At 48.4% G+C, this 15214-nt stretch overlaps 1 protein-coding gene across 1 annotated transcript in view; it reads right to left on the reverse strand.

Moving 5' to 3' along the window:
- SNX9 (sorting nexin 9) overlaps positions 1–15214 on the reverse strand; it is a 225852-nt gene that overhangs the window by 169888 nt on the left and 40750 nt on the right. The window contains exon 2 of the mRNA XM_025382607.1: positions 8768–8920. Within this exon, the coding sequence (XP_025238392.1) occupies positions 8768–8920 (153 nt within the window). The remainder of the gene's footprint in view (positions 1–8767; positions 8921–15214) is intronic.

The raw sequence follows: 15214 nt of genomic DNA on the forward strand, positions 1-15214 counted from the left end.
AAAGATCCGGTTTCTTTCTCTGAAAGAAAACTGGATTGGGTCCTGATTTTTTAAAAACTTTCCAGTCTCCCAGCAAGAGCCAGCCTGCTGCTAAAGATTTTTTGTTTTGTTTGTTTGTTTGTTTTGTGAGACAGAGTCTTGCGCTGTCACCCAGGCTGGAGTGTGGTGGTGTGATCTCGGCTCACTGTAACCTCCGCCTCCCAGGTTCAAGCAATTCTCCTGTTTCAGCTTCCCAAGTGGCTGGGACTATAGGTGTGTGCCACCACGCCCAGCTAATTTTGTATTTTTAGTGGAGATGGGGTTTCACTATATGTTGGCCAGGCTGGTCTTGAACTCTTGACCTCAAGTGATCCACCCATCTCGGCCTCCCAAAGTGCTGGGATTACAGGCGTGAGCCACTGCACCTGGCCCTCACTGAAGTCTTTGAAAGGCATTTGTGTCGATCAGCAACACAGTCGGCCCTGGGAAACGGAACTGTCTTCCCCATTGTCTTTCCACAGCTATAGGAAAGAGCCAGTGAGGACTTCTCTGAAACTGGGATAGTGCGAGACAGGGGTGCTGCGCCTCATCACTGCACTGTGACCAGTGACCTTGGGTTCACGGGACTAGGGGGAAATAAAAGACAGGCCTCACACCTGGCATACGACAGTAGGAAGAAGTGTGTTCCCTTCCTCCCTCTCCCCAGGCCGTCAGGGAGGGAAGAGCGCATTTCAGAAGATGAGATTTGTCCTGCGACTCAAGGGAGATGAGCAGCGAAGAGAGCAGAGAGCACAGCAGATGTGAAGGCCTCAGAGGTGGGGGGTTGCAACGTGGACCAACGCAAGAGGAAATGCGATCCAGCACTCCTCCCAGCTTTCCCCAAGTATGCCAGGGGAAGGAGACTCCGGCAGGCGTGCAGAGACTGCTCTGCTGCAGACGGGGCCATTCGTAAGGCAGACAAATGGGTCGACGATGGCAGGGCCTTCCTCCCCCATCTGAGGCAGATCGCCCCATCTGTGCTCTGCCCCTCATCCTCCGCTTCGCCTTGGAAGCCCCCCTCCTTATGGTCAACCTCCTCCTCTCTATGGCTCCCTCCCGCCAGCATGGAGCCCACTCATGCTCACATCTGTCCCACTTACAAAGATGCTTTCTCTCCTGGGTATCCCCTCCAGCTGTAGCCTCTCACTTCTAGCCCAACTTCCACCTTCCCTCCTGCATCCCTCCTAACACGCCTCCACCTCCTCCACTTCCCCGGAAAGGCTCTTTCCCAATCTCTTCCTCGCTGTCAAGCCCAGTGCAGCTTGGCTGGCCTCTCCCTCGGGTCCTCTCGCTTTGGGCTGCGTCTGCCTCTTTCTCTCTGACACTGTCCTTTCGCAGTCCCCTGGGCAGGCTCCTCTGCCCTTGTGCACGTTCATCTCAAGTCGGCTCTCCTCTGTTCTCAGTCCAGACGCTTTCCTTAGGGGACCTCAGGAACCTTGCAGACTGCCAGTTCTCCAAACTCCAGAAAGGGCGTCCACTATCAAATTGTTCGCTCGACAGCTTCTCCCATTAATCGTGCCACAAGCACTTCACCTATAACACATGCACAGGTGACCTCATCGCCTCCCTTGGAGCCTGCTCTCGGCTCCTGCTCAAAAACAACACCTGGGCTCCCCAGACTTTGACATTCTTCACCTCTTAATGTCCTCCCTCCTCCAATCCAACTCAGCACCTTATCCTGCCATCAAGTGCACGTCCTGGAAATCTAGACGCTGCCCAGACTGTCCCATCCCAGTTGCCTCGTCCGTAATCTTGGGGATTGATCATCTCTTCCCTGGATGGCAGCCAAAGCTCCCTAAAGGATGTCCTTGCAATGCATTTTGCCCCTTTCAGTTTTGCTTTTCACATGTTAAGTCTTCTGACATGCAAATATCTCCTTGTACTGCTCCTGCCCTTTAAACCATTCCATGGTTTCTCATTGCCCTTAGGAAAACTTACTCTGAACCTCTGACTTGTGCACAAGGCCCTACTTGTTCTGGCTCCTGCCGAGGTCGCCTGACTCACCTGCTACCTATCTCCACTCCCACTGCAGGCTTCTTCCACCTGCCTCTGGACATGCGACCTCTGCCCCTCGGCTGCCCAGTGCAGCACCTGTCCACTTGTCCACAGTGTAGCTGGGGCCTATCACCCTGGCTGCAGTCAAGGAGAGACTCAATCATTATTTGAGGCGAATGAATATTCTTTCCTGATCCGTTTGTGTTGTTTTCCTCTTGCCTTTTACCTAATATATAAAAAAAGAAATACTATTAAGGAAAGCATGACATGAAAAAGGATTGTAGGTGTTTCCTCTTAGGAGAGAAACGTGAAACAATGGAGGCTGAATGTGTTTACAGGATAAATATACTCACCAGTATCTCAGCTGGAATTGCCTTATTGACGACATCATCACTTTCCCTCAGATGTGGATGTCAAGTTTGTAACACCAAGAACTGTTCGGAGAAGTTCCCGTCATCTGTCTTCTCGTCTCTCCCCCGTTCTCCCTGGATGGCCTTACCCAAGTCCAGCTCCAGCTCACCCCTTATTCCTCCATGATCTCCATTTCCAGCCACGATTATTTCCTAAGCTCCAGGCTCGAGTGGCCTCCGCGCGTTTCTACCCAAAGATTTCCCATATGGAGGCTCCTTACTTGGGCTCAACGTGCTTTAACCTAGTTTTCTTTCTTAACCTCACACTTCTGTGTTTTCCTATCTCAGTGAAGGTCCCTGGACTAGTTCCATGGGCTGTCATAACAAACGACCACAAAGTAGGTGACTTTGAAACAGCAGAAATGTATTCTCCCCCAGTTGTGAAGGCTGGAAGTCCAAAACCAAGGTGGTGTTATGGCCACGCTCTCCCTGAAGGCTCTGGGGAAGGATCCGTCCTCACCTGATCTGTTTCAGGCGCTGCTGGCGGGCTATGCTGGTCCTTAGCCTGTGGATGCATCACTCCAGTCTCTGCCTCCCTTGTCACGTGGCCTTTATCCCTGTGTTTGGGCCCACATTTTCTTTTCTTCTAAGGATGCCAATCATTGGACCTAGGGCCCACTTAGGGCCTATTCCAGCAAGACTTCATCTTAATTTGATGATATCTGCAAAGGCCGGCCCTATTTTCAAATAAGGTCACAGGTACTGGGCATTAGGACTTGAACATAGTTTTGGGGGACACAGTCCTACCTGCTGGGAGTCCCACTGCCTCCTTCACCCCAGAAATCCTTGACCCTTCCCTCTTCTCTCCTTCACACTCCACATCTAGGCTGTTTATCCTATTTTTTAAATAGCTCTCATGTTTTCTCTGTCCTCCACTCCACTGTCTTACTTCCAGCCCTAACCAAGCTAGATGACCATGACAGCACCCCCACTCTTCCTTTTTGCCCTTTTGAGTCCCCCCAGCCCATCCTTCAGCCAGCATTCTGGTTCTTAAAATTTGCCTGCCGGGCCGGGTGCAGTGCCTCACGCCGGTAATCCCAGAACTATGGGAGGCTAAAGCAGGCAGATCACTTGAGGTCAGGAGTTCAAGATCAGCCTGGCCAACATGGTGAAACCCCTCTCTACTAAAAATACAAAAATTAGCTGGGCATGGTGGTGGGTGCCTGTAGTACCAGCTACTCTGGTGGCTGAGGCAGGAGAATGGCTTGAGCCTGGGAGGTGGAGTTTGCAGTGAGCCAAGATGATGCCACTGCACTCCAGCCTGGGTGACAGAGTAAGACTCTGTCTTAAAAAAAAAAAAATTGCCTACCAGTCATCCCACTCTGGATATGTCCCTGGCAGCCCCGCCTGTGTGCACTGTGGGTGACACTGTCTCACTGACTCATTCTCCCCTATCCTTTCCACCTCAATTCCTCTTCTCTTCTGAGAGTCAAAACCAGTTCCTACCATCTCTGAACATTTAATTGCCTGTTAGCAGCTATACTATTTTTAAAAATACAAGTTATTGAATAACTACAACATATATATTATAAATGTAAAGTAGATATTACATCCATTTGTGTATGGGGAAACTGAGGTTCCCCTGGCTTAAGCAACATGCTGAAGAGGGAGCTGAGGTTTGAATCTAAAACTCTATGGCTTCAAAGCTCTTCCTATGAACTGTATGACTAGGCTTCAGAAGATGTAGCCTTGTAAATATCTGGAAGGGCTTGCCACGTTTCCTGTTCTTCTTAAAAATTTTGGTATTTTACAGAAACTGTCTGCTGTAAATGAATATAAAACACCTAAAGAAATTTATGATGATGATCCATACCTCAGTTATTCTTAGTCATTTATTTTCTCATTTCATAGTAAACTAATAGCTATTTGGTTCAGAGCCTACAGGCCTATCATTTTTTGCATAGCAATCCTGGTGAATTTATAGACAGTTCCCTGAATAATGAGCTTATTGTGTTATATCTTAAGTTTTGGTAAAACCTTCTCTCTTTTTTTCTCCTTGAAATAAATGTAAGCATATGTATATTCACAAATTTTCTTTTAAACCTTTACAATAATATTTTTATTGTCAGTGCAAATTTTGTTTAGCATGAGACTCAGGCATCCTATGAAATTCTTAGCCAAATAAAATAAGAAATCTTTTTTTTTTTTTTTTTTTTGAGATGGAGTCTCGCTCTGTCACCTAGGCTGGAGTGCAGTGGTGCAATCTTGGCTCACTGCAAGCTCTGCCTCCCGGGTTCACGCCATTCTCCTGCCTCAGCCTCCCAAGTAGCTGGGACCCGCCACCACGCCCAGCTAAATTTTTGTAATTTGTTTTTAGTATAGACGGGGTTTCACTGTGTTAGCCAGGGTGGTCTCGATCTCCTGACCTCGTGATCTACCCACCTCGGCCTCCCAAAGTGCTGGGATTACAGGCGTGAGCCACCACGTCCGGCCAATAAATCATTTTTAAAAAGTATTTTCTGGCAAATAGCCTACCTATTTGGTGTTGGCTTGAACTTTTGGAATTTCTTTAGTTTGACTTATTAAAGTAAATGAAACTTGGGTGAAGAAAATTCCTGTTTTACTCAGGCAGCCGACTCAAAGCTCGTGTTATTGACATGCCCTCAGTCTCCTGTCTCCATGGTTGGTGAGCTGGAAGTCTTCCATGCGTGCACTGCTCTGATGGACTTTATCAACAAGCCATGCCTGACACACTCACAGACACCAGCGGCCCTGAGCTGGGCGCTGCGAGCCTCCCTCACACTCCTGTCCTGCCTGACGGGATCTATGAACAATCTGGAGGCCTTGGATGGAGTCCACGTACCATTAGCTGTGTGAAATTCTGCATAGATCTGTGGAAAACGTTCAGCCCTGGGCAGGATCAGCTATATAATTTGCAGACCTGGTGCAAAATGAGACTGCACGGCCTCTTGTTCAAATATTACTAAGCATTTCAAGATGGTGACAACATTTACTTAAGCACTGAGCCCAACCACAGGCTGGCTCGGCTCACCTGCCCATGAAGCCAGCCATGCCCTGGGGGCTGCTGCTCTGCTTTCAGACCCCTGGTACTCTCCTTCTTCAACCTGTTATCTGGGCCCTCATTTTCACCTGCATGTGTCATCCATCTCCAAGCACTGCCGGGCCTGTGGCCTAGATCCCTCCCCGCCACACACCCAGTGCTTCCCCTTCTGCTACCTCTCACCCCCGCCACCAAAAATCCTCCACACAGGCCTCCAGATCTGGCCCTTTCTGTCCCTTCTTTCCTTCCCTGACATCCTCAGCTCCAGTCAGGCCTTCTCCGGCCTCGGTGTGTCTACTGTGGCTTTCTCCCACGCTGCCCTCGGGAGGGATGCTCCCGGTCCCTGAGCCTCTTCACTGGTGGCCCCCTCTGCCTGAATCGCCCTTCCTCTCTGTCTTCCCCTGGCTAACACTTACTCAGCCTTCGGGTCTTGACTTCAGCACAATGTCCCCTGTCCTCCAGGAGCTTTCCCTTCCTCCGCAGACCAGGAGTCATCCCCTGGCTGCCCACGCCCCAGCGCGCTCTTCCTGCTGGTACAGCTATGTGTTTCCTGTCCACGAAGACAGGGTGCCTACACCTGCATCAGAGTAGAACTCTGCAAACATTTGTTGATTGTTAGTGGGATCGATGCCAGGCTCTCCGGTGAATTCGGTGTCACACACAGAGAGAACTGCTGTCACTTGGCAATGAGGGAAATGCAGTACCTGATGTTGCTGCTGCTGTTGCTACATTGGAGGCCCGAGGAGCGTCCTTGGAGCTGGTGGCTCTGCTGAAAGACAGTGTGGCTCATCCGAGCAAGTACTGCTCACTAAAGTGTCTACTACTTGTGTTGCTATTAAGTGTGTTTTTATTTATTCATTTATTTTGAAATGGAGTCTTGCTCTGTCGCCCAGGCTGGAGTGCAGGGGCACAGTCTCAGCTCACTGCAACCTCTGCCTCCTGGGTTCAAGTGATTCTCCTGCTCCAGCCTCCCGAGTAGCTGGGATTACAGGCTCCTGACACCACACCAGGCTAATTTTTGTATTTTTAATAGAGACGGAGTTTCACCACGTTGGCCAGGCTGGTCTCAAACTCTTGACCTCAGGTGATCCGCCCGCTTCAGCCTCCCAAAGTGCTGGGATTACAGGTGTGAGCCACCGCGCCCGGCCAAGTGTGTTTTTAAAATGTGGCTTCTGAGATGATATGTGCATTTCAAAATATTCTTCTCTGTTTTTCTGGTTTGTGACAATATGCGTATGGTACTTTGATAGTCATGAGGAACAACCCGTCCCCAGGAAATTTTACGTTAAAAAAAAAGCACCAGGCAAGAGCAATTTGCTGTTAGGGTTCATTTTAATTGCAAATGTATTTCCTCTGACTGGAAAGGGGAAACATCTTACCTGACCTGCTCTACACCCCACAGAAGAAAGGGTATGAAGAGGAAGTGAAGTATGGTGTTATGTAAAAGTAAGAAGACAAAACAGCCATCGCGCTACACCGAGGCTGCTGCCGAGTCCCACGGTGGTGTTGACTGCTGCTGAGGTCCTGAGCTGGGAGGAGAGTGAGGGACCTGGCCTTCAACTCCAAGGCCATGGCTGTAAGAAACAATGATTTCCAACCCCACTTAATTATCTCTCCTCAGTCACTTTTTCCCCTTCTGTTATATTTGTCTTCTGCCATGTAAGTAAAGGAAGGAAAAGCAAAATTTAAGAAAAGTCTATGGAGTAGGTTAGGCAGGGGTTAGTGTGGATAGTGAGACTGAAGGGTCAGAGGAACATGAGACAGGTCAGACTGGGGTGGCCAACTGTGCCAGTTCACCTGCGACTGAGGAAGTACCTGGGCCTGAGACTCTTGTTTTAAAACTGGGATGGTCCTGGACAAACCAGGAAGAGTAGATCCCCCTACTCCCTGATGGCCTGGGAGGCAGCAGATATGGCCCAGCCGTCCATCCTCCCAGGAACCCCCACTGTGAGGTCACATGCCCTGCACCTCCCCATGGCACCCCCTGAGGGCCTCACAGGATTACCCTTTTCCAGGGCAGTTTTGGGAATCAGTTCTGGCCTGACCTTGGGAATCCAAGCCATATTTTCATCTTCAGCATGCCACTTCTTAAACGATTTTCCAGAATGAAAGTCCTTTAACTTTTGTTTTAAAATGATTTGTGATGAAAGAGAGAACAGGATCTTTGTATGAGCTGAGATTGTGGCACATTCGAACAGTCAAAATTGTTGCCTTTAACTTGCATTGAATGCAAATTTCAGTTCCTAAAAAACCCAAATAAGGTAATAAATGTTCAGGGAAGGAGGTTTGATTTATCTCTTTTCCCAAAATGATGACCTTGTAGGAAAATTGCTGATTGAGGAAAAACACATGGAGGGTTCACACTAACGCAGGGACACACTTCATGGCTGCTAGAGGGTCGCCATGAAAATAATTAGTATCACGCCCCACTTTCCACATACCACCCCCAGTCTTTCTAATGATTCCATGAAGTAGGTGCCCTCATCATCCTAGTTCTACAGATGAGAAACTTGGAGCAGTTAAGTGGCCTGAGGACAGGCATCCACACCTCACTGTCACCAGCATTGACAGCATCCCCACCATGGCTTTGCTTCATCTCTTCTTATTCAAAGAGAGAGAGAAAAAAGTCTATTTCTACTTCTGTAGAGCCCTTGTGCTAGCTCAGCCGCTCAGAGCCAGGGAGTTAAAGTGCCAGCAAGCGAAATACCTCCAGCTGAGTACAAAAGATGAGACAGCCAGAGGCAGCTTCATATTGAAGGTAGATCCATAGATGACAAAGATCTTTCACATTCTTTGGAGGAGGAGGAGAAGCAGCACTAGTAACAATTGAAGGAGTAATTAGTAATAGTAACAATAAAAGTACCTTTCATTTACTACTTGTCACACACTGGGTGCATTTAGGTAAATGCATTTAGGTAAATTACATATTTAGGTAAATTATATATTTCTAATTTTCAAAACAACCCAATGAGGAAACTGAGACCCCGAACGTGGCTTTATCCCAAGGCTGACCCCAATGTTCAAGTGTTTTGCATTTTATCATATTCACATTTTCAAACGAGTTTCTCTCATTTTACAGCTGAGGCAACACAGATTTATTGGGGGTACAGTTTCCAGCGATTACACATCCTTAGAATCAACAGGGCCAGATTTCACACCCACCTGTCCAGAAGTCCCTCATGCAGAACTCAGAGTCAGTGCCTGGGAGAAGCCGCAAGGCTTGTCCAATCAGCTGGCATTCCGAGCCCCACAGAAGGATGGGATTCCAAGATACTAGTTAGGAATCTTTTGGTTCTATGGGATACAATCACCCAGAGTTGAGCACACAAGGAAAATGTAATACCTGAGAAGTATCCAGCAGAAGCAGGACCAGGCCTCCCGCAGAGCTTGTGGAAGGGCAGGACTGAAGTCTGAGAAGCCTTCGGGGCTCTGTCTCTTGTTGCTGTAGGACAACTTCCACACGCGTCAGTGCAAGGTGGGGAGCACGGAACGTAGTCTGGGGAGCGCCGAGCTACACATTGTGAGTCCAGCAATGGGAAAGATTTCTTTGTTCCATTTCATATTCCAGGGGAAGCACCAGTGAGTGGCTAAACCTGGGTAAGGTCGCCATCCTGGTCCACACTATTATAGACAGGAGGCAGGTGACCAATGACAAGTTCATCCCCTTGGAATGGGGGACTGGAGTTACCAGAGAGCTGGGAATCATTGTGAGTGGATGGAGGACTCAGTAGGTGTCCACTGTGTGTCCAGGTGTCTGGATTCAAAACAAGTTAAAATGAAACATCATACTCACACCCAGACAAAGCTAAGCAGGGACAAGTTAGTGACAAGAGAGTTCACCAACTATTTATTAAAAATCTTCTGGAAAATATGTGTGTGCTGTAAATATTGTCTTGATGATGACAATGAGCTGTTTAAAAAAATATATATATATATATATATATATTTTGAAATGGCGTCTTGCTCTTCCAGACTGGAGTGCGATGGAGTGATCTCAGTTCACTGCAACCTCTGCCTCCCGGGTTCAAGCGATTCTCTTGCCTCAGCCTCCCGAGTAGCTGGGACTACAGGTGCCCACCACCATACCCAGCTAATTTTTATATTTTTAATAGAGACGGGGTTTCACCATGTTGGCCAGGATGATCTCTTGACCTCATGATCCGCCCACCTCGGTCTCCCAAAGTACTGGGATTACAGGCGTGAGCCACCGTGCCCGGCCAGAAGATTTTTTTAAAGGATAATTTAGTGGGGAAACATGCTCCCAGACAACAATGCTCATGGACCCAAGACCTTTAGGATGCTTTTATTTTATTTTATTTTTTATGAGACGGAGTCTAGCTCTGTCACCCAGGCTGGAGTGTAGCGGCCGGATCTCAACTCACTGCAAGCTCTGCTTCCCGGGTTCACGGCATTCTCCTGCCTCAGCCTCCCGAGTAGTTGGAACTACAGGCGCACACCACCTTGCCCGGCTAGATTTTTTTTGTATTTTTAGTAGAGACGGGGTTTCATCATGTTAGCCAGGATGGTCTCGATCTCCTGACCTCGGGATCCCCCCGTCTCGGCCTCCCAAAGTGCTGGGATTACAGGCTTGAGCCACCGCGCCCGGCCTTTTAGGAGACTTTTGCTGCAGAGGAGTCTGCACGGATAGGCTTTCCTGACTCATACCCTACTTGTTTCCAAAGCTTCCCTGTGAATAAATATTAAGCAAGAGGGTCAGGATGGAACATTAGCAGATGTGAACATTTTGGCTCTTGAGGGTGAGAGTGCTGCATCTACGCCAGGTCCTTTCTCTCTGGAAAATTACTAAACTACACTCAAATGATAGAACAAATATATTTCGAAATGAACACCCGAAGCCTCCACGGCTGTAGCTGTGTGCCTCCATGCACCTCTGCAATGTGGTGGGAGTGGGAATATCCATGCACAAATACTTGCCCGTAAAGATCTCCCATCTAACTCTTCATGGGGGAGATCAGATCAGAGTGGAAGGGCTAGGTGTCCCTGAGGGTAACGCCCAGTGTAGAATCAAGAGGAGTCTCTTGCTAACCTTAATAGGCTTGTTAACTCTCGGCTTTCTTCCTGTTCCTTTTTGGATAGTGTATTAGATTGGCACAAAAGCAATTGCAATCTTTGCCATTAAAAGTAATGGTAAAAACCGCAATTCCTTTTGCACCAAAATAATACATCATAGGTTTACACTCAGCCTTTGTTACTATTTAAGGTTGAATTATTTCCGTGCAAACCCTCAGAGCACAGGTATCCATAATTATACTTTGCAAGAGATGTTACGTGCTACCAGCAAATTTTCCAGCTCAGTGTTGCAAGGCAGTAGCTGTACATCTTCTGACATGTGGTTACTCATTCCATACAGTACTGAGAAAGAGCCTTAGTCACATTTGGCCTCCCTGAGGAAGTGTCAGGCCACATCACTGCAGCCACATTCCTGCGCAGAGCTTGCCTTAGCCTCGCTCCTCCAGGCGAGTTCCATGCCCCAAGCCGGCCTCGTGATGGCCCCGCCAATGTTGAGAAGTGATTCATCGTCAGCTCGAGGGGAAAAACGGACTGTGTAGGAAGGTTCCATATGACAAAAACATCCGGATTTTTTTTCTTTCTGCCTTCTACTGGGCAATTCGGACCTTGTTAGCATACATTTGAGGTGGAAGTGTGACGTCATTAAACTGATTTACGAAAGTCACATACAGAAACCAGAGTCATTTTTTAAAGCCCCAGTGTGGTTAAAGTTAACTTCCTCTGTACATTTATAGCAAAGGCTTTTGAACATGGTTGAGGGCAGAGAGCCAGCTTTGGGTAGATTGGAGAAGGTCTATTTGCTGGTTCCTGCTTCTTCAATTTGTATTTCCCCCTCAGTTTTACCAAGGAAAAGGCCTTAGTGTACTCAATTCAATGTGAAGCTTGTGTTATTCTCTATCTGTGGCCGCTTCAATGTAAACACCAACGACCATGAGCCGAGTAATGACTTGGAAATATACTAGACAGAGCACAGCTATGGGAAATACCACGAAGACTATTTTAGCTCCAGAATCACACCATTAAGACTAGCTTAACTTAGTACAGCATCTGGATCAGAAATAGTCCTGTACATGCATACGCAAAGCAATTATACATTTGCATGATGTGGACACAGAGCTTTAAAAAGCAACCTGGATATAATGTGTCAGTTTTCAGAAAGGGACCAATGAGATGAATGAACCTTGACACCTGCTTTGCTCTCTTCCACTGCCGTAGAAATCCTCTCTGCGGAGAGCCTGGCATACTTCATAGATACAGCATTTGGAGAAGCAGCAAGGCTGGATGGTTTGTGTAACACACTGGAAACGTCATGAGGCTGATTCTAGACTTGCCAGTCATCAGCTGGGAGCACTTGGCCATGTTTTCTAACTCACAAAGTTTTCCAGGGTAACATTTCATGCTACCTCCCCTTGGTGTTTTGAGGAATTGCCAATGGGACAGACAGACGAGCACATGAGAAACGTAAGCTGCTAGTTAGCACAGGTGGGTTGGGCTGCTGGAATCAGGCAGGTGTATGGAGCGGGGTGACTCACGGAGGAGGAGGGGTTCCACCTGGGAGGGAGGCTCCCCGGTTTCTCTCCACATAGGGAATGTGAGTCACCAGATTCCTGGCTCCCTGCCTGACCAGCTTCCTGGTCAACCACGGAACCCCACGGCCACCTGAGGTTGGGCCTGCTCCAGCTGTTCCCTTCGGAGCCTTGCCCTGCTTGCTTTGCACTTGTTAGAAGAGGGAGCAGGTACTTCCCCGCAGGGACCTGTCTCTGCCTTCAGCTGTCTAAATTCCATGGAGAAGACCTGGAGATCCATGGGGAAAACTCCTTTCATCCTGGGATGATCTGGCCTGGAACCCCAGGGCAGCGTCCTCAACCCTGCTGGCCTCCCATTCTCCCTGCCTCGTACCCAAGGAGCCCCAGCCCCTACTTCACATCACAGAGGGCAGAGGTGGAGCCCACCTGGGACAGTAGCCACCTATACCCTCATATCCAGGCCTACATCAGCACCCTCTGGGCATGACTTCCCTCACTTTCTAGGTAATGAAGAAAAAGCTTGTGTTTTACTTTGAGGTGTATAATCTGTGTAGCTTGGAAGACAAGACTATGCAACCCCCAAATTATGCATAAGGATTGTGAGCTGAAGGCAATTAAGAAGCAGATGCAGGAGAGCTCTCTGCCCTCCCTCTATTTGCCTAAAGCGGGGCACAAAGGCAAAAGGTGCCCTGTCCCCCTTCCACCAGGGAGAGCAAAGGTTAACCACAGAAGACAACTTCAAACCCTGTCGGCCTGGACATGGTACTGGAGGAACCTACATGGGCAAGCCTCACCGAGCAGCCTTCCTCTGCCAGTTATTTGCTTCTCCCCAAATTGCTGCCCCCTAGAGACTTGAAATCCTTTTCTGTTTTTATTTTTTGAATATTTTCAAAAATACTTCCCCCCACCCCCACCGCATCCTCCCTAGCCACAGCAGGCTCCGGGACAGTATTCAGAGTCCTTTTCCTTTTCCTTTTCCTTGTCACTTCTCTAAAAATTAGCTGTTCTTTGTTGAAGATACTACGTAAGCTGGAATTCAAAGACATCTTTTTGGAAGTTAATCACTTCCTGGGTATCTTCCATGTACATATTAAAGACACAATACTAAACTTTTGTTTTTCTCCTGTTAACCTGTCTTTTGTTACGGGGTACACTCCAACTAAGAATTTATGAAAACTGAAGAAAAAATTATTCCCCCTCTCCCCCCACAGCAATGAACCAGAAAGAGGCCACAAGGCCATCTGCTTTGGAAGCTGTGATGGGATTCATAGGCTTTCTACCTCCTTCCTTCGTAGAAGAAACTGCACTCTTCAAAACTGCAACAAACCCAGTGAAAAGAGAAGAGGCTTCTGGCTTCAATCAAATCTGCCAATTGGCAGTTGATGGTGGGGGCACGGCCCCCAGAGCGGCTTCTAGACCTACTCTGCCCCTCCCAGCCCCTCATGGGGTGCCCTGAGCTTGTGAGAGGCACAGCCCTACCTGGGACCTCTCCCATCTTCTGGCCGTGCTCCCTGCGGTGCTCCCCACTCCAGTGAGCTCCAGCCTGGCTCCCTTCCTTGCTGTGACATTTACTCAGTTTCTCAGGTTCCAATTTTCATTCTGATGCCCTCGAACTTTTCTCAGCACACTGTATCTGCAGTGAAAATGGAAATTCCAGACCTAAATCTATATTGAACCTCCCCACATATGCTGACCCTGGGCTCTCCTTCCCCCTTCTCGGATCCTGAGGAACTGAAGCTGTCCTAAGAGCTCACGTGTGTGTCATCCCTTCCTGCACCTGCTTCCACTGGCCCTTAGCAGTAACCTGGGAACAGCCCATCATGTACTGTTAGCCCCATTCTACCAATGGAGAGACCGAGGCTCAGAACAGCTCAGCGGCATGTGCCTTCTAAGGTCACACGGTTCACGCGCACCAGAACTTGCTTCTAGGCCGCCCTTCCGTATCCTGTGCTTTTTCAAAAGCCCCCTTTTAATGCTTACAACCCCTTTCTGCTGTGCAGGGTACAATGCTAGAATAGCAGGAAAGTGGTGACTCATAACCAACTTCTGACTTATTTCACCACACACACAAAACAAGGCTCTCTACCAATTTTTCCAAAGCACAAACTGTGTCTTTAAGAATGCTCTTGAACTCCAAGTGTAACTGACAGACAGCACACCATAGACCGCTTGATACATGTTGTTGTTGGAGTGGAAAAACAAGACATGCCTCCAATTCCCCCAAAATAAGCGATTCTATGAAACTAACATCACAAAAAGGAACTAAAGAAGAATGTGTCAGCTGTTCTAATACAACCGACGACCTAGAACACAGGCAAAAATGCACATCTGGGGTGTAACCAGTGGTGTGGGGGTGGGTCTGCCATTGTTGACAATTGCCACACATGGTGATAATAGAAAGCAGACCACTGCAGTGTTTGTCTTCCTATTTTTAAATTCTCTGCAGACAATGAACCCCGACTCCCACAGCTCTCTCCTTCCCCTTGGTACACTACCAAGTGTAACTAGTGATTCATATGAGGGTGATTCGTGTTATCCATCAGATTTTTTCAAAATTATTTTTATTAGTCTTCTTGTTGTAAAACAAATCTCATTTCCCCCGGCTGGGTTGCCAGACACTGCCTTCCCCAGGCTGCTCCCCTGCTGCCTGCCTGCTTGCATCAGCCAGGCCTGGGGCAATGAGAAACACCTGCAAAGGCGTTGAAGACCCCTCCCCGTGAGGGAGTAGGACGGGAGTCAGTCTGTGCAGCTCCCTGTCCCCCACCCAGGCCAATGTAGGTGAACAGGCCACCAGTTGGCGTCTGCCCTGATCCTAGATTTCTTCTGGGCCTCAAATCCAGCCCTGAATGTCAGGCCAGGCAACCAGAAGCTACTTCCTCCCAGTCCCCACATCCTCTGTACCCTCACTGGCTGGTTCTGCACCTGGGCAGAGAGCTATCTGAAGCTGTGACACTGGCATCTCCTGAGGCTAAGAACTGTCCTTGCCTAAACACCTGGCTGTCACCCCGGCTCTGCTATACCAGCCTCACCAGACTGAGACAGAGGCCACTCTGGTTCAGACTTGAGTTCCCTACTTTGTGATTTGAACCTTTGGACACTCTCTGGGGGAGAAATGTGGATGGTGACACCTCTGGCCTGGTGCTGGTAAATGTGCACAACAGGCTCTCTGGAACAAGAGCCCTGAAATGTACATTTGCCGATTTCTGTGGTGTTAATACTGCCCCCATGGCCAA

This window comes from Theropithecus gelada, chromosome 4 (assembly GCF_003255815.1).
Source record: "Theropithecus gelada isolate Dixy chromosome 4, Tgel_1.0, whole genome shotgun sequence".
Classification (NCBI taxonomy): Eukaryota; Metazoa; Chordata; class Mammalia; order Primates; family Cercopithecidae; genus Theropithecus; species Theropithecus gelada.